The sequence below is a fragment of the Scatophagus argus genome, chromosome 4, assembly GCF_020382885.2.
Source record: "Scatophagus argus isolate fScaArg1 chromosome 4, fScaArg1.pri, whole genome shotgun sequence".
In the NCBI taxonomy this organism is placed as follows: Eukaryota; Metazoa; Chordata; class Actinopteri; family Scatophagidae; genus Scatophagus; species Scatophagus argus.
This window is the reverse complement of record NC_058496.1, coordinates 7194041-7215575: the sequence shown is the minus strand read 5'-3', so window position 1 is coordinate 7215575 and position 21535 is coordinate 7194041. Positions and strand designations below refer to the sequence as shown.

General features: G+C 40.8%; 1 protein-coding gene and 1 long non-coding RNA gene across 8 annotated transcripts; one reads left to right on the top strand and one right to left on the bottom strand.

Annotated features, from left to right (window-relative positions):
• The first annotated feature begins 2254 nt into the window (after positions 1-2254).
• LOC124058232 lies at positions 2255-10684 on the top strand. Of its 6 annotated transcripts, none has more exons than XR_006843229.1 (5): positions 5482-5600; positions 8872-9166; positions 9256-9952; positions 10040-10124; positions 10548-10684. It is a non-coding gene; the product is annotated as an uncharacterized LOC124058232 (long non-coding RNA). The 6 variants fall into 6 exon arrangements; XR_006843228.1 differs by having other exon boundaries at positions 8872-9551; positions 9792-9952; XR_006843227.1 differs by having other exon boundaries at positions 5483-5600; positions 8872-9083; positions 9223-9952.
• On the bottom strand, positions 6296-10602 carry slc14a2 (solute carrier family 14 member 2). 2 transcript variants are annotated; one of them, XM_046387251.1, is made up of 10 exons: positions 10528-10602; positions 10038-10109; positions 9756-9939; positions 9242-9431; positions 8950-9078; positions 8405-8597; positions 7919-8066; positions 7501-7635; positions 7315-7364; positions 6296-7216 (listed from the first exon to the last, which is right to left on the bottom strand). In XM_046387251.1, the coding sequence occupies exons 1-10, from the start codon at positions 10549-10551 to the stop codon at positions 6797-6799; spliced, it is 1545 nt and encodes a 514-aa protein (XP_046243207.1). In that variant the 5' UTR covers positions 10552-10602; the 3' UTR covers positions 6296-6796. The 2 variants fall into 2 exon arrangements, with proteins under 2 accessions (XP_046243207.1, XP_046243206.1); XM_046387250.1 differs by having other exon boundaries at positions 9756-9945; positions 10528-10566.
• Positions 10685-21535: the final 10851 nt, after the last annotated feature.

Genomic DNA, 21535 nt, shown 5'->3' with positions numbered 1-21535 from the left:
GGGCACATGACTCCTGGTTGGTCGAAGTTGCCATAAGGAGGGGTGGGTAGACACCATGTGTATGAAGGAACGGCTCTCTAAACCTTCCCACGGTGGGATGATATGAGCATAAAGGATGATGAAGAATTGTGCATGTCAAACCGCGAAAAGAAGTAGTAATGAGTGTCAGGCTTCACGTTTAAGGATCTCATTGCAGTTTAGATCAGTCTGGAGGTTCTCAACAGTATTGTCATTGACTTATTCCATCTAGGCTGCTGTAGTTTCTCACAGACAGTCTGATAAAGTATTCATCTGGCATTTTCTGGCCTCCAACTCCACAGGTTATACTTTTATGTCCTGGCTAACTGTGGCTCACATTGCGTCCTGAGTCTAGGACACCTTTCCAGCTGCCACCAATCAGTTAGAATGAATCAGACTTATTGAGATTTTGGTCAGAAAATATGAAGATGTTAGTGTCGGTTGCAATAAGCTTTCAGAGAGCAGCGTTGTTGATGTCATTCAGGTACGGGTTCAGTCACAGTTGTTCCTGTAGCTGGTCTGGTCAGAGGATTGTAGGGTACCACATGTGCAGTAAACCCAATCAGATTGTCTTTGTTTTGCACATGGGATGAAATGCTGCAGATGCTTTTGAAACTGTCTTGCTCTTCATGTGAATAAAATATAAATAAAAGGTGTTTTCTGAAGACGTTTGCATTTGCATCTTAATTGAAATCTGAAAAGCCCTAGTGTGAACAATGTGGGCCAGAAACTGCACACCACTGCTTTGAGTAATAGAGGGGGCAAAGTGAAAGAAGGTTTTGATAAATCCTGTAAAACCTCAAACTGGGTTGTTGATCTTCCACCAAATCAACTCTAGAGAAAAATAGAACCCCTGTATTAAAGGTTTTAATTCAAACTCAAATCTCAGGAACAACTTTGATAGCTGTTACTCCTCTTCCAGTTTCGCAAAGTTTGTCCCATTTGAGAGTTGAAGTATTTTATGTTGATTATTGATTTTAAAATATCTATTGTGGAGCTCCGAAACCTCTAAATCACAGCTACTGGGGGATACTCTCTGAACACTCTGTAGATGGTTTATTTGATAAACCCTGAAAATGTCTTTTACATGAAACTTCACACTTGTACCACCAGAGGTCTTTCTAGCTCTTCTGGAAACTGGCATACTGAATCTCATGCAGTAGAAGTTGAAGGTTATGCCTGTTTCTATTGTACAACTTAATATGTGGAAGTAGATTTCTTTAAATGATTGACTTACGTACAAGAGATGTTGTAATAATAAAATTTATTATTTAAACCTGATAGACTTGTGGATACCATTAGGTTGCTTTATGTCATACTTGAAAAAAGCGAATAAAACCTTCATTTTAGTCATAAAGAGGATTTTTCTAACTATTTTATAGCTTTTTAATCCAGTTCCTTGTGGCAAACTGGTCCTACGATATGTGTGTGTTTTGTGTATATTTTAGGAAATCTGTTTTGCTCCTCGAAGACTTGTTTTGGCAGAATGCCACACAGCTGGAAGACATCATAGCACCACTATTTTCTTCTTCATACATTCTTTCTTTGCCCAGGTAGAAAGTACAAGGTATGCAGACAATTGCCTGCTTTGCACCAAAATAAAAGAAGTTATCCAAACACAGTATATTTAATGAACAAGCTGTGTGCTGTGTGAGACCTGACATTAAGGGGCCTAACAACTCGCCTTTGTTGCTGGTAGCAGAAATAGTGAAATGAACTGCATAGTTTCATGTACTTTAACTTGATGACCATAAACTGCATTTTTGTAGTCTTTTGTGATTGATGCCAACATAATTTTTACTGGTTAGGTTTCATAGCAGATTGTAGCCGAGGTAGGTGGGTGCTGAAGCGGAATACCGAGCCGCGAGATGTTTGTGAGACATAATCATAAACATGGAGAAATAGTATTTCTGTGAAATGTATCAGATTTGGGTTTGCATAACACATTATATTTGTGACTTAACATTCTTTGACTTTTTAGGTGTCTTTATAGTATCGAGTAGCACAAGAGATTAAAGAGCAGAAATGGTAGTGAAGTAAGTCTCTGTATCAGACCACATCACATGACCACTGTCTAAACAATCAGTCTGGACATGTGCACAGATGCCATCAGATCCGTAAATCAATCTTTTTGGCCTCATTCTGTCATAACCCTTATTGGAAGCACTACAACCATTTGAAGTATGCAGCCCTGCTAAAAGGTGAGGTCAGGCTGACACAATCAGCAGAGATGGTTACGGTCACAGACACTTGCCTCAGCAGCTTCAACTCCACAGGCATCAGATTGATCTCTGTGATCCATTTGTCAGCAAGGCAGTAAGATGAAACATTACACAGCGTCTGATCACCGACATACCAAGAAATGTGGACAAAATGAATAAGAGCACAGAATCTGCAGGTGAGTGGTTTGACCAGCCCATCAGATCTGGAGTCATGTGCCAGAAACTTGAATATGAATGTGGGTACTGCGCTTTAAAGGTCAGTGAGAACTGATGTTTGACTGCTGGTGCTCTGAAGACTGTGACTGCGGAGTTGTGCATTTTAAGCCAGCAGGTTCAGCTGGTGATACTGGAATATGTTTTGCTGAGATGACCAGAGGTGCAGTCTTTAACTGTTGTGACCTCAAGCACAGCTGGGTGTCCAAATTCTGCTTAATGATGTTTTGTTGTTTAGAGATCACTTTAGAAGTGAAGAAGTATTATGGCACTACGTTATTTTTATTGGCAAAGAACTGAATCATGCAATGTGGACATTGCTATTTAGGTGATTACTTTGGCAATATGCTGTAAGATGGAACTGCATTTATGGTCTAAGTTGGCCAAATTTTCCATCTCTCTGACCAATCAGTTTTAGACGCACCACTTTTACAAAAGCAGCCTTTCTTTCACCCGGCAGTCTGATAAGGCTGGTAGAGTCTCAGATTGTGTGATAACCTGCATGTGACAGAGATATCAGGATAGGCAAACTTCCCACATGTGCATGTCATGCTGGTATTGTCATAGGCTTATATTTTAACATTCAGGATGTGCGCCGTAATTAAACTGACAAACACTAACTTTCAATTAGTGCTCATTCTTCAATTAGTTCAGCCCTTACACCTGTTGGCTTCACTTTTTCACTGGGTTGCTCTCAGATGCAATGAATCTATTAGTCCTAAAACTTAAACTTCAAGTATGTTTTGCCGATGAGAATGCAAGAAAGAAACCGTAAATTTCTGACTGCATTTCTTTACGCTCTGTTGTTTTTTTGTTTCTCTTTCCCTTAAGCTGCAATCTGCTTGCATCTCTCTCTGCTCTTCTCCTTGACTTGACCAACTGAACTGACTGAGTTCGAGAAACACTGTTGGAGGATTCATTTAGCTCAGCCATTTAAACAACGCTCACTTCAAGTCACTTCACATGGCCATTTGAACGATTTGTTCAAAATGGTGCCACATCATGATAAAACTAAAAAGAATATGACCCAGTGGACAAGTTATCAGCCTCCACATTTAAAGTAGTTTTGGACTCACACACTCGTGCTTTCATAAATGAATTCTCTGTGTTGTTTGCAAATTGCAAACTGTTAAAAACTGTATAGAAAAATTTACTCTTGCTTAATAGATGTATTCATAAGTCATGCTATTTACAAGAGGCAATGGGGCTGCATGGGATCACAGTCACACCACACTCCTATAAATTATCATGATTGAAACAATCATGATTCAAAACTGCCTACTGCTGGTTCACCTGCTTGTTGTTGTGCTGTCTTAAACTCACCTTTCATTAAATGATTGATACTTTATTCATTTCCTTTCTGTCAGTGATGGAAGACTTGGTCGTTTCTTAGTGATTTCTGAAAGTTTTGCAAGGTTATCTGTAGATGTTATCTGATCTTTGGAACTTATCATCATTCTGGATCTCATACTTGGATTGAGGAAGAAAGTCCTGCCAGCTTCTAGAAAGGTTAAGGCTGCATATTTTCCCCCGCAGAAAACCTCGATCTTCTTGTTTACGTTATGTTTCCACTAACAATGAAACACACCCTAGTTTGTAGCTTGACCACCATGTGATTTCAAGTTTGGTAATATTAAAAGGTTTTAAAAATATTCCCGGAATTCCTTGACCTTTCAAGTAGAGTTAAAATATGAAATGACCAAAGTTGTAATGGTTAAGACTTTGATAGCCCGTTGCCAGAATCAGAGCAGGATTGTACGAGTTCACTGAAATACAAAGTAAAATTTCCATGCTGAAAGCTCTTGCCTGCCCAGTTTTCACCATCTGTATTTGTGCTTTGCTTTCCCAGTCAGTGTAGTTTGTAATCAGGCATGGATACTGTAAGGGTAAAGGTGTGGAAGGCCTAGAAGAAGCAGAACAAAGAGATGTTAATGTTAAAGCCATTTACAAAATATTTCCTGGCATGATGGCGCAACTGCTTATTGGCCCATGAACAAGTTATACACACCATTAAAAACTTGAAGGCCCTCCTGCTGACCTCACTAAATCCTATGTCCTTTAACATTATGTTCCTTTAACACTCATGTAGAGAGCAAAATTCTACAGGCTCTTCCTTCTCGGGAACATTATTGAGCCATTGTTCTAAACGTCTTAAGAAAGTGACAGGTTTATTATCCCCCGGATGAGTGTGTAGCACCCCATGATGTGTTCCTGTGCTGAAAAGATACACCTGATGTCAAGGCAAGTGGGAGTTGCCTGACAAGATATGAGGATGCGTGCTGTTAACAAGGCATCAAAGGAGCCATGGCCAAGAACAGAGAAATACCAATGAATAAAACTTTAATCACTTTGGGTAGCCCAACCCAGGTATGTAACAATGGCTTAAACAAATTCACATTTTGAGTGACAGGTTTACAGACGGTGGCACCCATGCCACCAGTCAGATAATGTTTGAATGTGCCAAACATGTTGCACCCTTGGCAGACTGTCGCCTTTTTCATCCAGTTAAACTGTAAATCTGCCCACAGCCACGCACTTCATTAATGATAGGAACGTTCAGACAAATTGTGCAACCCAAACGGTGTCACGAGATCAGAGAGACAGGAAAAGCACACAAATCTCCTGTGCACTTTCAGGTCAATTGAACATGCAAGCATACATTTTGAAGGTCACGTTTACTACTCAGCACGAGGTGTGTAAGGATTGTCTCGTTTTCTGACGACACAGCAAAGTGAGCAATGCTGTTGTCAAGCATATACTGCATATACCTCTAAATTTGACTGTTTTATTTCAATATACAGGAAATTGTGTGCTGCTCTAAAGTTTAAAGAAAAAAAAAACTATGGACTCGAAAGGCAACGCTAACACAACCTCAGGGTAGTCATACAGCTTGATGTTGTCTTTTCAAAGACAACCTGTAACTTGGTCAATTTGTTAAAGGAAAATTCAGATATTTTTAAACCTTGGCACTATATTTAAACACTGATGGTGTGTAAATGATTCATACCTACTAAAAGTTTTGGAATTCACTCAGCCTGGTTGCACAGTAATCCTTTTGGTCAGTGACAGACTTTGTTGTAAAAGAGTGAAATCCTTTTTGTTAACCAGAAGCACAAATCTCCGATTGACGAGAAGTTTCATGCTGAGGTGAGTTGTTTTAATCAATGCCTCATCTAGTTTGTTGAAATCAGCTCAATATTTGGATTTGGAAATAAATTCTAGTTTCTTGGTAAACTCCAGATTCCTTTCTCCAACTTTTACTCAAGTCACGACCATCGTGACTCCTCCTCGTACTTCTTGCTAAATGATTTTATCCTTAAACAAAAATGACCATCTCCGTAGGAATCCTTTCCGCAATGAGACGCTGAGAAACAATCTCAGCCTGTAAGTGAGAGAAAAGGGCACTTTAGTGGATGTAATTTTTTGGTAAGGCTGGATCATTTACACAAACAAAAGATTCAGGACCCAGGTTTAAGAATAAAATTAAAATGTGTGTGGTGACCTTTTACTGTAAAGTGAAGGCACACAATAGAAACTGTGCTAGCCTTTGCAAGCTTCAGGTGACCCGAGATGCAAACTCACAGCACTATCATAATAGCACTACATAATGAAGTCTTTAACTATGCAGAATTGATCTATTATTTATTCCTCTGTCCTCTGCATGTTGAACAAATGACTGTTCCTTCTAACTAAATGATATATGAGATGCTTAAGTGTTTCTCAGATGTGAAGGATAGCTGATCATATCAACAGATGGTTTCACAGATTATTTACAATTATTTCATCTGTTACTTAAATATAGTACTTTCAGACAACATGGAATAAACCACTATAACCTTGACTGACAGTTTTTAAAAATATATATATATTTAATGCATAAACAAAGTTTTACAAATATGCAACATTTAATCAACAAATCAATCAGTGAAACATCAAGTTAAACAAAACTTACATTTTTTGGTTCATGATAAAATACACAAATAGTGTGAAAGAATATTTACAGATAGACTTATTTACATTCTTCATACATTGAAAGGTCAAGTGTATAAGATTTTTGTCTTTTTTGTGCCATCCATCCATTGAGGCTTTTCCTCCAAACATAATCAAGTATTTTTGTGGCCTGAACCTAACCAAGTAGTCTTGGTGGGTAACCATAATTGCCCAGGTTTGTTATGTAAACATAACCAAGTGGATTTATTCCTTAAACTGAACCAAACTGCAACTGAAAAGTTAAAATAATTTAAAAATATATACAGTTTCTGCCAAAATATACCCCTGAATCCTTCACACTGGACTGTAAATGCCATTTGCGTATCACCGCTCTCTCTGCATAGATGTGCATACTAAACATAATCAGAAGGAGTGATCTCGATTGGATCACCTTGTCTGATTTGTTCTTCAGTATCCTGTTGTTTGACCTCAGGTTCATGGTCTTTAACGTGTGTCTCATCATCTTTATTCTCTGTTTCCTCACTAGCTACTCTCCCTTCTTCCATTCTTTGTAGCTCTATCCTCAGTTTCTCTTTCACATTCAGCAGAATTTCATCTTCGATGGCTTTTTGCTGCTCCTCCCTCTCTTGCCTCTCTTTCTCAGCCTTCTCCTTTTTCTCCTGTTTCTTGAGCTTCCAGAAAAAGCGCAGGTTTTTCTCAGGGTAGGTGACTTCGGCCAGCGGCAGCTTGAATATCTTGTTGGTTCCCGTTGTTAAGAGGAGGAAAGTGAGGGCAGAGAGACAGAATGGCCAGGTACAGGCTGGCAGACCAAACTGAAGTTGCAAAAAAAACCAAAAAAAAACCCAACAATTAGTAACTTTTAATATGTAAATTCATATATAAATAGGAGTGAGAGAAAACATGTGCTTACCCTGGACATGATATTGGCAATGGCTGAGCCGAGGTAAGCACAGAAAAAAGCTGCAGAGGAGGAGAAGAAAGACAACATGAGATGACATTCACGTGAATGCAGTCATCATAGATTACATGTTTGCTCTCTACCAGCATTGCATAGGGTTATGTGTTATGTAATCATCCCGTCTGAAATACTACTCACCACATGTGAGTGCAAGCAGGTGCACCTGCCAGGTGAGAGCGTAAAACATCCCGCCGATGGCAATGCAGGCTAACACACAGTTGTACCCCCACAGGCCGAAGTAAATGTCTCCAAAAGGAGCTGCCAGAGCCAGACCTGCAAAATAGTTAAATCATAGTCATCAAGGAAGTGTCAAATTCAATTTAAGTTTGTTTTATCTTAATCCTATTAATGTTGCACCTTTAATGGATATTTTTCTCATCATCTTGGAGTTGGAACATATTGACTGTGGCTTGAATTCATTCTGTAAGCATGTAAGGAAGCAAAAATCAATTCCACGGGTTATTGAGGTGAGATAGAATGACTGTTGAATTAGACGTTGGTTATTGTGCACCCTTCCTCTGTTGGCTGCCTGTCACGCTTTGTCTGGTCCTCTCACCTGAAACCATGCCCACGGCAGATCCCAGGACAGCATGAGCACAGGTGATGGGGGAGGAGATGAAGAGTGAGATGATGAAGATTCCTCCTGTCCAAGGGTTGTCGCAGCCATACACCTGGCCTATTCCCACAGGAACCGACATGAACAGCTAGGGAGGAGCAGACAGGGAGTTTCAACACTACTGTAGAAGCAGACTTTTTCACTCTTGTTGCTTTGTTAGACTTCTGACTGCTTGACTGATTCATTAACAGACACTCCTCTGTTAGAAACCAACTGAACATACTGAGTTGAGTGAGCAGATCAAGTGCCCTGCAGGAAAAAAGTTACTTAGTGTTGTAGGACCTAACTTCGACCCTGTGTAAGTCAAAGAACAAATGACATGTTCTAACAATGAAAAAGATGAGGATGTTCAACTGGAAAATCAAGCAAAAGGGAGGTATTTTGAAAGAGGTAACATACAAAGACAACTCCTGGCCTGTAACTGACCTTGGCTACGTCGATTTCAGCCCAGGTGATGTTGGGGAGCTCTGAGCGAGGTTGAATGAGGACTTGGGGAAAGTGGTGGTTGTAGTGGCCAGTGGCAACCATGTGTAGACACACCAGGATGTTGAAGGGCAGGGTGAACACCGGCAGATCCCAGCGACTATTAATTGATGCCAGGGCACTGGACACAATTGGGCTGAAATAGAAGGATGCACCGAGACTTAAGATTTAATCCCCATTGAACTCACATGCGACAGTGACTCCTGTTCTAGCCACTTAGTAATTAAATCATTGGTTAGCTTTATGGCTGCCAGCATTGGCAATGATTGACTGAGGTCAAGTTGCTCATTCTAGAAACATAAAGTTTCTTTAAATACAGTAGATATGCCGAGCTGAGACGTGTCAACCCTTAAAGTCATCACATTTATATGTTCATACTACAGTAAACTGATTTTTTTTTTTTTTTTTAGCTTTCGTTCATCTACCTCTCATTTCTTAGAATATGAGTCCACTCTATCATTTGACTATTAGTCAGTGTAGTTGCTTACCACATCATGGACATGAAGATGTTGGGTAGCAGGAGCCACCAGTACCAGTCCCCCGCGTTGGAGAACACAGCCATCAAAAGACCCACCAGGATGCCATTGTAACCATACAGCCCAGCAGCTATTGCACTCCTGAGGTAAAGTGATTAGAAAAGTGAAAATAAAAGTGAAAATACTTCCTGTTGTGCAACGCAAGGTAAAATCATCCAGATATCAGCAAGTATGTCCCGCTTTCTCTATACACTAATTCCAGTTTAATTAAATATTTTTGTTTAGCATCATTGAGCGTTCAAACCTGTTCTGCTGCAGAATGAGGGCAGAAATGGTGGCAAAGAGCGTGCCCACAAAGCCATTGAGAGCCCACCAGTAGTTCTGCAGGATGAGGCCGGCGAAAATGATGAGGCCACTCAGAGGGTTGTTGACGAACATCACCTGAGCAGCTCCACGCAAAACCCAGTCCAGCAACTGCAGCAAGAAGAACTGCTCTGGAGGATTGAAAGAGAGAACGGACAGAATGCTTTGACGTGTTTTCCAGTGATGCTTAACAGGCTTGTCATCTTCTCAGGCTCTCAAGTGGCCTTTAAGCCACAAGTTCCTGTCATGAGGTTATCAGCGGCACATAGATATCATACACATACAGCACATTCATCTCTTTCTTGTTATTGAACGTAGTTGTTCTAATCTTCGCACAGTTAATGCAAAAGCGACATTAAGTGGGCCACTCTCAAATCTGTGAATGAGATCAGGATACAGTGAATCTACTGAACTATCTTGCGATCATGATCAAGATATAACTTGTGTTGACTTACTTTCCATCCATTTTCCAAATGGCTGCATGTCTCCAGAGAAGTAGGAGATTCCCTTGAGGAAACAGGCTCTGGTCCTCTGCAGGGCTGTGGGTCTCGGCTCCATCAGGCCCTTCTCCTTCCTGTCCTCCTGGGAGCTATCATGCTCAGACGGCGGGGCAGGGTGTGCCATAAGGGGCTGGAGCTCCTTCACCGTTAGGGTAAGAAAATGATTAGAGAATTTGAATACAAGGACTGTTTGAAGCATCTTATCTTACTGTACATCTAAACTGTGATCTGCCTTACAGTGCGGGTGGTGGCAGGACAGGTAGTGCTCAGTGCAGCAGAGGTGGAACAGCCGATATTCTTTTGAATATCCTGAGAGAAGAAAAGGTATCACTCAGAACCACATTATGTTCATCACTACTTAATACTTAAAAATAAAACAAAATACATATAATTGTGTAAGATATTTATAAAACTGAGAACTAATTGTCCATTCTAAATTATGCATTTATTACTTTATTTACTGCATGTTTAAAATATTAATCACTATTTATTTAAGTTTGTTATATCATGCCAGTATGTTGTTCTACTGTGCTCAATGATTTGGCTTAATTGAATTTTGATTAATCATTCATCAGAATCAGATAAATGAATAATCCACCTAATCTGAATTTCTACCTAATCTTCTTAAAATATTAGCTCATTCGATCGAACAGGCACACATTCAGTAATGTTTAGTCGCAGTTCAATGTCCTGCTGGGCTTTAACAAACATTTACAAGTGTTCCTACCTTTGTATGATGTGATTCAGGCATATGTCCCAGAATAGACTCGGGCTACATGGGCTGCCAGCTTTTCTCGAACGGCACAACTCAGACTTCCACTGGAGGCTTTTATGCTACCAGACCAGAGAGAAAACCCCACCTCTTCATCTCCTGTGCTTGATATCTTCAGGAATCACTGACGAGGCACAGTGATAATCTTTGTCACACCCAAGTCCCTCTACACACACACAGGCATGCAAAAATATCTAACACTGACAACAATAAATAACCTGAAGGTGAAGTCAAGTGAAGACAGGCTGTTTGTTGTGCAATGCAAAATGCTGCAAAGTCTAAGGCAACAGCCGGGAGGTCATGACCTTCTCTTGGATCACTGTCACTGCCTGATCCTGAGGCCAACGTGGTGTAAAATGGGTTACCACCAATTTACACACCAAAATCTGCTTTTTGTTGCTCCAGGAAGAGTTCTGCTTGAAACCAGCAGATATAACATATAGATACCATATATATAAGCTGTCTATTGTGAGTCCAACAATTTTTGCGACTGTGAAATGCCAGTGCCAAACATTCCCCATTTCTTACTTGTTGATTCAGCAGAGTGGTTGATTTCCTTTGGCTTATGTCATAGTTAATTGAATATGATTGTGCTTTTGGTTGTTGGTCAACAAAACAATCAATTAGGAGCCATCACTTTGGTGGCCTGTTTAGCTGGACTGGGCCGCCAAACTGAAGCGTTTGTATTTGATGAGTGATCAACCACAGAGTGAACTGTGATAGGCATTTTGGTAGTTTTTGGCTATAAATGAATAAATGAATCATTTTGGTTTGAATCCCCCCCCATTTTGTTCCCTGGGCGCCTGAAATGACAGCCCACTGCTCCTGTGTGTTTCACTGCATGTTACTTGTGCATGTGTGTATTTCAATCAGTGATGGGTTAAATGCAGAGAAGTAATTTCCCATCTTGGGATTAATAAAGTATAATAAAATTAAAATAAAAAAAAAAAATTAGGGTCCTGGTTCAGTAGAGCCGTCATCAATGGTATCGCCTTAGCTTTTCCTTCTATGATAAGTCATATGTAATGTGAAAGAGGTTTATTGCCATGTATTTATAAAGAAAAATGCCTGTTTTTAACTTTTATTTTGTCATGAGAAATTAATATTGGACTTTTGTTAAAAGGGTTTCCTGAAGTTCATACTGATAAAATAAGTAAAGATTAAAAGAAACAGTGTAACATAACTGTTTCAGAGTTATGAAAAAAATTTACAGTCACATATTGACGAGATTGTTTGCGGCAACAGTGACATTCGAACACTGTCAAAGCGCTTTGTGGGGATGTCACAGGTAATAAATTTACAAGGTAGATCCTGCTTTTCCTGTAGTCATCACCTTGCAGCATGCTTACTAAAGCAGTGAGAGTCACTAAAAATGTACTGTATGTCAAGAATGACGCCTCTGTAGCAACCCTGCTCAGTAGTTCTGGAAGAAGTATTCAGTATTTACAGAGGTTTTTACTCGTGTAAATGTATTATACATCACTGGGTGAAGATGAATAGCCTAAAAAAAAGAGTGATGGCCCAAAAGAGATTTCCAGCAGTTATTTTAAAATTGCTGAAAGTGGACTGACAAACAGGTATGCAAAATATCTGCCTCCAGCCAGATCACACCACAGATCTTTCTAGGAATTTTTGTTTCTGGTAAGCACCTCCTGTTATTACCTTTCTGCCCCTTTTTGGATAAAGAAATCGTTTGTTCAATTAAATGTTCTTTTTTTTTTAATTTTATGAATGTAGTGACCTGAACAATCATCAGTGAGAATAAAGCTGTTATGTCATCATGGCAGTTATCATTTTCTCCTTTGTGGATATGATGTGACATATTCACCCTTTGTGCGTATCTTTACATCATCGTCTTGCATAATCATGCAGCCACTGGTTGCCTTTACATTAAACAGAGTGACAGCACACTACCACTCGCAGCTCAACATTTCCCCTTGAAAAATAAATTCTAAAATAATAAAAATTGAAATATTGTAGTTCTACATGTTGGTCCGCTTGGATATACAGTATGTGAGTTGACATTTTCAATTTTCAACATCGACATCTCTCTCATTTCCCTGCAAACACAAAACGATGTTGTGTGGTGGCAAACTAATACATGAGATATTCTTCTTTCTGCAAAATCTACTTCAGAAACACCAGTAATACTTCTATTACTTGGTGCAAATGGCGCTCAGAGTTAATGCTCTCTAATCAGCTTTTTCAATTTCCTGCAAAAATAAATATAAATATAGGACATAAAAATTGGATGGAGACTTAAGTGACTAGTAATTCAAAATATCACTGTTGCGTAAAATCTTTACGTTTAATTCTTTTAGTGGTTTATGTAATCGTGTATCTAATCTACGGCAGCTGACGTGCTGAATGTTCAACATGTTCCGAGCTTTAACCTGTCAGTCTAGTTACCTTGCAGATACAGAGATTTTGGAAAATCAGTGCACTGATCTATGGAGCAGGACGCATCGGAAGAGCAGGTTGACAGGGACATCTAGTGGAAACATAAGAAACTACACATAAGTGTCAATTCCCCTCCTGTCCTCCATGATCTTTTGACCTGTAGACGTCACTCTGGATCAAACCAACAAATTCCTCTGGATCTGTTCATCTTTAAGCAGCCTCTTCACTGCAGACCGAGGAGATTTTCTCGTTGAGGATACACAAACTCTGCCAAAATAAAACTAATCAGTCCAAGCTGCAGGATCAGACACTCCTGACTTTGTTTTTACAGAAACAGATCTGACAAGATTAGAAAAGGCAGCCACATTCTGTATTTTCATGCAGACGACCCACCCTCATGAACACACAAAAAGGACGGAGCAACAAAACTATGCCCCTATGCGTGTGTTTGTTTCTCTCTCTCTCTGTGTGTGTGTGTGTGTGTGTGTGTGTGTGTGTGATGGGGTAGTGGGTGGTGAAGGGGCTCTCCAGTCTCTGCCAGAGTCTATGGAACCTGATACTTGATGACTCCCCATCACAAGAATGTGAGTTTCCTTCTCTTGGAGCATCTGGCCCAGCGCCCGGCCACATCTCCATCTGTGTGTGTGTGTGTGTGTGTGTGTGTTGCTTGTAACTATTTGCCCCTTTTTCAGAATGAGCGGCCTCTTTCAGCACACTGAGACTTTCTTTGCATGATGGTTGTCTGATTTGTTTTCTCAGTCTTCTGCAAATGTGCTGTCAGTTTCATTTGCAACTTTCTGTCTGGAGAATTGTTGCATCCAGGCTTTGAGCTTTGGGCAAATAAAAAACAAAACTGCCCTTGAATCTTCATTTCTAACACATTTTCATATCATGTAAACATTTTATGAGGATTCAAGTAACCTAATGCTGATAATAACAAGTGCTGTGACTGTTAACAACCTACACAAGTGTGACATCGTGGTCAGAGGTGTTAAAGCACCACACCACACTCCTAGCAGTCACATTCGCATCTATGAAAGTAATGTTTCTGCTGACCTCCAGTATTTTATTCCCAGCTTGCTTTAGTACTTCTGGATGTTTCAGTGCACTGTGGTATTACTGCCAGGTGTGGTTACAGGTGAAACAGAGCACCCTTCAGACCACACCTGACAAATGCCGGGTGTGGTCAGGTCAGAGGTGCAACAGACGTGAAACTTTTGACCAGAGAGGGCAGTAAAGCCCTGCTTTTTCAAGTTCCTCTTTACCTTCAGGTCCTGGGAGCATGTGAGGAAACCTGCACAGATGCAGGATAACACCGCAACACTGCAGGGACTCTGCTAACTACTTGTTATGCTTCCTGGTTATTAAATCAAGACTGAAATGTTAGTGTGAGTGGAAAAGCTAAAAATGGAGTTTCTATTCAGAACAAAGTAAATGTTTGCAATATTGATTTTAAGATATTCGCTCTAATATTCTAAATGAATTAGCGTTAAGTAATGTGTGTGTGTGTGTGTGTGTGTGTGTGTGTGTGTGTGTGTGTGTGTGTGTGTGTGTGTGTACTACCTTTCCTCAGCACTCCCTGCAAATTCCTTGCATTTTCGCCCTTTGTAAAAGAGGAGATAATTTGCCAAAAATGGTCAAATATTTGGGCGCCTTTTCCTCCTCAGGAGCTTCAACATAAAATCTGTCTTGTAGCCAGTTTCTTAAAACACTCTGACACTGGAGAGGATAGATGTCTGCTGCTGAAAAATCTCAAAACTGTGTGTTTTTTTATGCTGTAAAACTTCTGTATTATCAAGTTAAATATTTATCAACACAAATCTGTCTTCTTTTCAAACAGACTCAAATAAAACTTGTTTAGATTTGTGGACATACTTTTTAAAGGCTCTAAAGGTAATTCTCGATGAGGCTGATAATATTGGACCTGATGAGCCAAACATCAAGACAGAGCAGACACGGAGGTTTACCAAGAAGTCTTGGCTAACTGCATGCAGTGATGCTAATGCTTCAATTTGCTTCCCCTGCCTCCTTTTTCAAACATCAGGATCAGATTCAGACTGGTGTGACTGATTTCAGACATTTTTCAGAAATGTTTGACACTAGAAGGGCTGTTTTCAATCCTTGTCCAATATTCAGCTTACATAAGTGTGATGTGGAAAATTGAAGCCTCAATCACACAGACACTGAGAGTGCACTTTACCATTTTACATTTTAGAAGTTTAATTTGGAAATCCAAGAATGTTTTCATATTATAATAACATTCCTGAGTTTTAATTGAGGATGAAGGAGGGAATGTAATCTTAATGGAGTTACACTGCCTACACAGGCCTGGCTATGCAAGACTATGGATGGGATATAGAGATCAAATGTCACTATACATGCTGTACTGTGTGTGACTCTATCTGCTATTTGATTTGACAGTAAATAATAGTACAGACTCAGTGTAATCAGTGTGACTGATTACACACAACCAACCTAAAACCACATCTAAGAAGGTTAAAACCCAGAAAATGGCAGAACTGGCAAAAACTGGTAATACTAATACAGTAATACTGTTATGTTAAATACACTTTGTGGACAAACGTATCCGGAAACACCTCTTCAAGCGGCTGTTTTTCGGGGGTTGTGGCTCAGCCGCTTACCTCCAGTTAAGGGAAATCTCAGTGCTTCAGCATACCAAGACATTTTGGAAAAGCTTTGCTTCCAACTTTGTGGAGACAGTTTTCTGGCATGACTGTGCCCCAGTGCACAAAGCAAAGCTCCATAAAGACATGGGTGGATGAGTTTGGTGTGGACAAACTTGACTGGCCCACACAGAGCCCTGACCTCAACCCCATCCAACACCTTTGGGATGAACTGGAACGGAGATTGTGAGCCAAGCCTTTTGGTCCAACATCAGTGCCTGACCTCACTGTTGCTCTACTACATGAATGGGCAAAAATTCCCACAGAAACACTCAAAATCTTGTGGAGAGCCTTCACAGAAGAGTGGAAGCTGTTACAGCTGCAAAACTGTCTGTGTATTTAGACTGCAATGTCACTGAAATCCCTGTTGGTGTGATGGTCAGGTGTCCCAGTACTTTTGTCAGTATAATGTACGGTATATGTGATTTGTAGTAAATGGGCTCAAGCGTGCAAAGTCAGTGGTATAGTCCTTTAAGACAACAACTCTTGAAGAACTAAGCTTATCTTGATCAGATTATAAGGATTTTCCTGTAGTTGATGGTTTCCCTAAGCAGTCAGTGCTGATAAGGAACAGCTAACTCAATTCTTTTTGAAAACAAAACACACTGGTGTTTAAAAATTAAGACGTTTCACCAGTTACATGCCATTGCTATACACACAAAAAAGTTTGTTTTTGCACGTTATTTAAAATTCTGTTTGCTTCCCCTTTGGCACTGCCACTTGAGAAACATCATTAGGTGGCTCACTCACTTGCTTTCAATGAAGTGCTGGATTCTGTTTCCTTTCTTTAACATTCAATAAACTGCACTTCCCAGAAACCAAAACACGATACAGACATTTGTGTGTGTGTGTGTGTGCGTGTGTGTGTGTGTGAGAGAGAGAGAGAGAGAGAGAGAGAGAGAGAGCAGGTATGTGTGAAGACAAAGGCTCTCTTGTTCACAGTGGTGCTTTATCCTCATTACACTCTTCATTTGTTTACACTGTTAACTCTCCCACTTCCTCCATCCTTCACTGCCTCTCTCTCTTTCTCTCTCTCTCTCTGTCTCTCCCTCTCTCTCTCTCTGTCTGTGGTGACACATTCATTCAGCGCTCGATCTGCAATCAGCGCCTACACTCACGACATGAGTCGCAGCTCAGACGTGTTACTGTAAAACGTAACGTAAAGTAGTTTGGATGAAAGAAGCGATTGGAGATGACCTGGGGGAAGGTGCAGGAGGCCCGTTGATGAGTTGTGTCAGCGGGTGCAAGGAAGACATGAGCGAGGGCAAAATTAAGGGGTTAAACGTGAAGCTGAGTCTTGGCTCGCAAAGAGACAGACCTGCATAATTAAAGTCAGACAGAGAAAATGGGAGCTGAAGAGAGAGAGAGAGAGAGACAGAAATGAAGAGAACGAGGGAGAGACACAAGGAGAGAAAGAAGGAGAGTGAAGGAGAGCAAAAGACAGCACGTAATTGGTTCTATGATGGCTTCCAGCTGCATGGCACTCAGCCAAACCAACTCTTCACGACATGCACACACACACACACACACACACACACACACACACACACACACACACAAACACACACACACTCATTTTGAGTCACCATAAACATAAGATCTTGGTAGTTTTTGACAATATATGTTAGCAGCTCTGACATGCTTGGTGGTTCAACATGAAATATTCATTGTGTGATTGAAATAATGACCTGCTACCTGCAATACTTTCTTCCTGATCTGGTGGCTGGAAATGCGTGACATAAATTTAAATGTGTGTATTTAATATAGTTTATCCAAACTGGCTGCAGGACTCAGGGGCCTTTATTGTTATTTTTTTTAAATGGATGCACTTCTGCAGCAGAGAGTTTTGAGGCACAGCAGCAGCTTTTGTGGGGTGCAGGAGAAGACTGGGCACCACACTGATAAGCTGTGCTACAGAGGAAATTATATTTCACATCTATTACTGTAAACAACTCACTTCTGCACTAACAGCAGGATCTCAGTTTAGCCACGACCCATATGTGCTGGTGAACAACTTAAAGCTTGTTAGATGCTTTTGTAAAGATTCTTCTGTAAACAGTGAAGTGGAAACTCAGCTGGAGACGTGACAAAGACTCACTGACGGCTGATTTAAGCACATATGGGCAGATGTGAATGGGTTTAGCGGTGATGTATGTTTGTGCGTATGTGAATGCTGGAGGCATGATGTAGCATCTGTTTGAGAGATAGTAAATTAGCAAGTTTCTCTGCGAGGGAAGCGACAGAGTGTCACTCAAAACAAATTGCTGCACACACAGACACACACACACACTCCCTCATAGAGAACACACAGCACAACATAACCACACAGTCATCACCCAAGCTATCATAAACATTAAATAGGGGAAACATGATAGATAACTCAGGGACAAGTCAGGGCTGTGTAGCAGGAGGAGAGCGACAGATTAACACCCATGTTAACAACTTGCAAACACAGCCAACAAATAAACGATCACAATGAATTATGGTAATGGAAGAAAACAAATTCAGATCGATTCAATTCAATTTCTTTAAAAACACATACAATCACAAAAAAAGTTATGACAGTGTTAATTAACACTGAGGCAAGCCAAACTAAACAAACTGTTATTACATATTGCATGAATCCAAACATCACAGTGATGTTCAGTTCTCATTCTGCCTCACAGAGATTGATTTTTTTCCAGTTCCAGTTAAGGGACTATGTTTTCAAAATGCAAATTCGCTATCACAGATGTTCCTACAAATGACTTCTAAAACCTGACAAACATACAAGACAGAAGTCATTAAAAATGACTTTTCTTTTTTATGTTGCAGCCAAGCTTGGTTGAAATATTTATCAGGACAGAGACGGGGAAGCAAATTCTTGGCCAGTTTAACAGCTCATTTTCAGCTCTAACGTCTGTCTCTGAAGGGAATCTCTCTAACTGACATGCAGCTAACTCTTTGTTTTACACTGCAGGTTAGTCATGGGCTGTTCAGTAATACTGTAACTCCTGAAACAAGGCTTCAGATGGCTAATCCACGTCTTGAGTCAGTAAAGCCGTCTGCTGTTTGACATTCTCACAGCTTCTTGCTCTCGCTCCCTTCAGCCTTATAGTTGCCTGGAGGTTTTATCCACTAAGTCAAAACACTGGCAGCTCCAATATTTTAATTTCTTTCTGAAAACTGATTTTCTCCCTTGTGGCTCATGCTCATCTGTTTTTCATGTGGCCGTGACCAGGAGAATAATGCCATTAGAGCCCAAGTAAAGACAAGAACACTGTTTGGATCAAATAGAGCTTGATGAGGGCTGGAAAGAGCAAGTAAATGTATCTATGTGGGACGCCAAATCTCTCTTTCTCCCTCTGCCCCTCTCGCACTGATGGATGTCTATTGCTCTGCTCTCAAACAGATGGCTGAGGCATTAGGACGGGGCTCTTCAGAAATGAGAGAAGTAAAATTATTATCTCTGACATTTCAATGCAGCCTTTAGTCCAAGCTTCCATGAGGGCTTCCAAATCCATTCAAGCTAATCTAGACCCCTCTTCACACACAGCTTATCCTCCTCAAGTCTCTTCCTCTTTAAGCCCCTTGGATCACTGCTCATCAAAATCATCTCCACCAATTTACAGTGTGTAGAGCGCACCCACAACATAAAGACACCATGGTGTAATGACATTTAAGCCTTCGGATACTGACTGGAAGTGGCTGTATCCTTTTCTCTTGGTGTTCATGGCCTCAGCAGGAGACAGGCCAAATCCCAGGCTATGGCATGGTAAATTAACATTGCATGACTTGACTGTAGTCTTCACTCTTGCAGCAATATGAGCAGTTATCAGAATCACACAAGAGTCTTATTATGCATGCTAGCAAATGACTAATCTTTAATGAGACCCACATTTAACCTTCTAATGGCTCTTTATTAGACTAACAAGCCATGCCCCATGTGTGTGTTATGTGTGGAAAAGAGATGTGAGTGTGTACATACCGCATGTGAGTGCAGCAGTGAAACACTAATTAAGCTGTCGGATGGTGCAGCAGATTAGGCAGGCCCCCTGCAGTTTCTTCGGCCCCGGTAGGCAAACAGGCTTCATCCTTCAGCCAGCCAACCCAAATACATCTCAGCCCAGCACTACCCAGAGCTCAGCAATAACATTAGTGCTCACTACACCCAAATATCTTTATCCCAGTGAGGCCGGATCAGATGCCTGCCAGAGCCAACAGCCCAGACTGCTGGGTGACTCAGAGAAGACTGGACAGAAATTTTAGCCTCAGCTGAAGGGAAGATAATAAACCCTTCTCACAAGGCTGCTCACAGCAGTGTTTTTGTTTGTACACAGATTTACTCATGTGCATTGAGCACATATGCACACAAACATGCATATGCAGAACTGCAGAAACTGTCACAACTGTCAGATGAAGTTCGTTAAGAAAAAAAGACGGGACTGAAATGTTAGGAGAGCAAAGTGTTTGTTTCATGATTTGAAAAACCACAAGGTTATAAAGTTCTTGTATGATGTGTGCCTGTGTGTGCTTTAAGATGTAGCTACACCACCACAAGAGGAAGGAAACTCGAGCCTTGGCTTTGCACAAATAACAGTTGAAACTACTGTAAGAGGCACGATGGGGCAAATGTTAAAATAACTAGCATATAATTAATGGACTTTTTTCTCTGTGTCTTTCTAGCTTTTTTTTTGCACATAATCACACACACACACACACACACACACACACACACACACACACACATACAGACTCATACTTTAATCTATTTCTCTCTTCCAACATTCACATCATCTTTTTGTGTATACAGCAATAATTACGATACATCTGCTGTCGGTTTACATAAATTAATGAGGTAAGTTCTGTTCTTTTTCTTCTCTTGTGGTCCCACTCACCACTGAAATATGTTTTGTGTCTCTGAAGGTTTTGCGAGTCCTGCATCTATGGTGGCTGCACATCCTGACCTTGGTTTAAATAAATCAGTGAAGGATGTTGCTGTACATTTCTCACTGTGTGAATAACACGTATCTTCTGCATGTCTGTTGGATTTGTGGGTTTTTCGTGCAGGGTGGCCAGAAATCCTGATCTGTGTTTCGCTTACATTTAATACAGTACCAAATACAGCAGCACCCTGTCCAAAAGGAACACTACATTACTCCACCTTACTGTGTGTGAATGACAAACAAACCGCAAACAAGGGAGGGATGGTTTCCACCTTTCAAGCAGTAACGTTCTTAGTTAGATTGGGACTATTTTGGTTGAGAGCCCATTCCAGGTTGTGTGCATGTACCTGTGTGCCTGTGCGTGGCCTGTGTGTGACTGAAACTCATCCTGGAGGATGTGAAGGCTGCTCTCCCAGGCTCTTAAAATGGCCGCCTGGAGACATGGAGCAATAGGGCTCCTTTTATTAATGCTACACCTTTGATTAATCTGAGCAAATCTGTTCCCCATCCAATGGCTGACAGCTCTGGGGCCGAGGCATGGACCCTAACACACACACACACACGCACACACACACACACACGCACACACACACAAACACTGTCAGCGAGTGTTGACACAGTCCAGATGTTGGCAGCTCTGTTCCAAATGAAAGCAAGGCAGACGGCCAACAACCTGAACCACTCTCCCCATCAAATGATATGTTTACAATAATACTGTTCTGAGACTCTAGAGACACATGCACATGTGCACGCTCATGTGTGCGTACACACACACACACACACACACACACACACACACACACACACACACGCATACGCACAACATGCAAGTACATTCTCAAAGCAGGGGAAATGGAAAGCCAGCATACCACATTGGGTGCAAAAGCGAACCAACTTGTGGTGGTGCAGAAAAATACACAGAGAACGAGAGAGAAAGAAGAAAGTTAGAAAGCA

What these genes read in the sequence shown, in the direction of transcription:
- slc14a2 (XM_046387250.1), bottom strand. Translation starts at nt 10,551, where the DNA reads ATGCCTGAATCACATCATACAAAG. An exon ending in CTGAATCACATCATACAAAG is followed by an intron (nt 10,110 to 10,527) that starts GTAGGAACACTT and finishes TTCTTCTCTCAG; the next exon opens with GATATTCAAAAGAATATCGG. An exon ending in ATTTGGAAAATGGATGGAAA is followed by an intron (nt 9,432 to 9,755) that starts GTAAGTCAACAC and finishes TCAATCCTCCAG; the next exon opens with AGCAGTTCTTCTTGCTGCAG.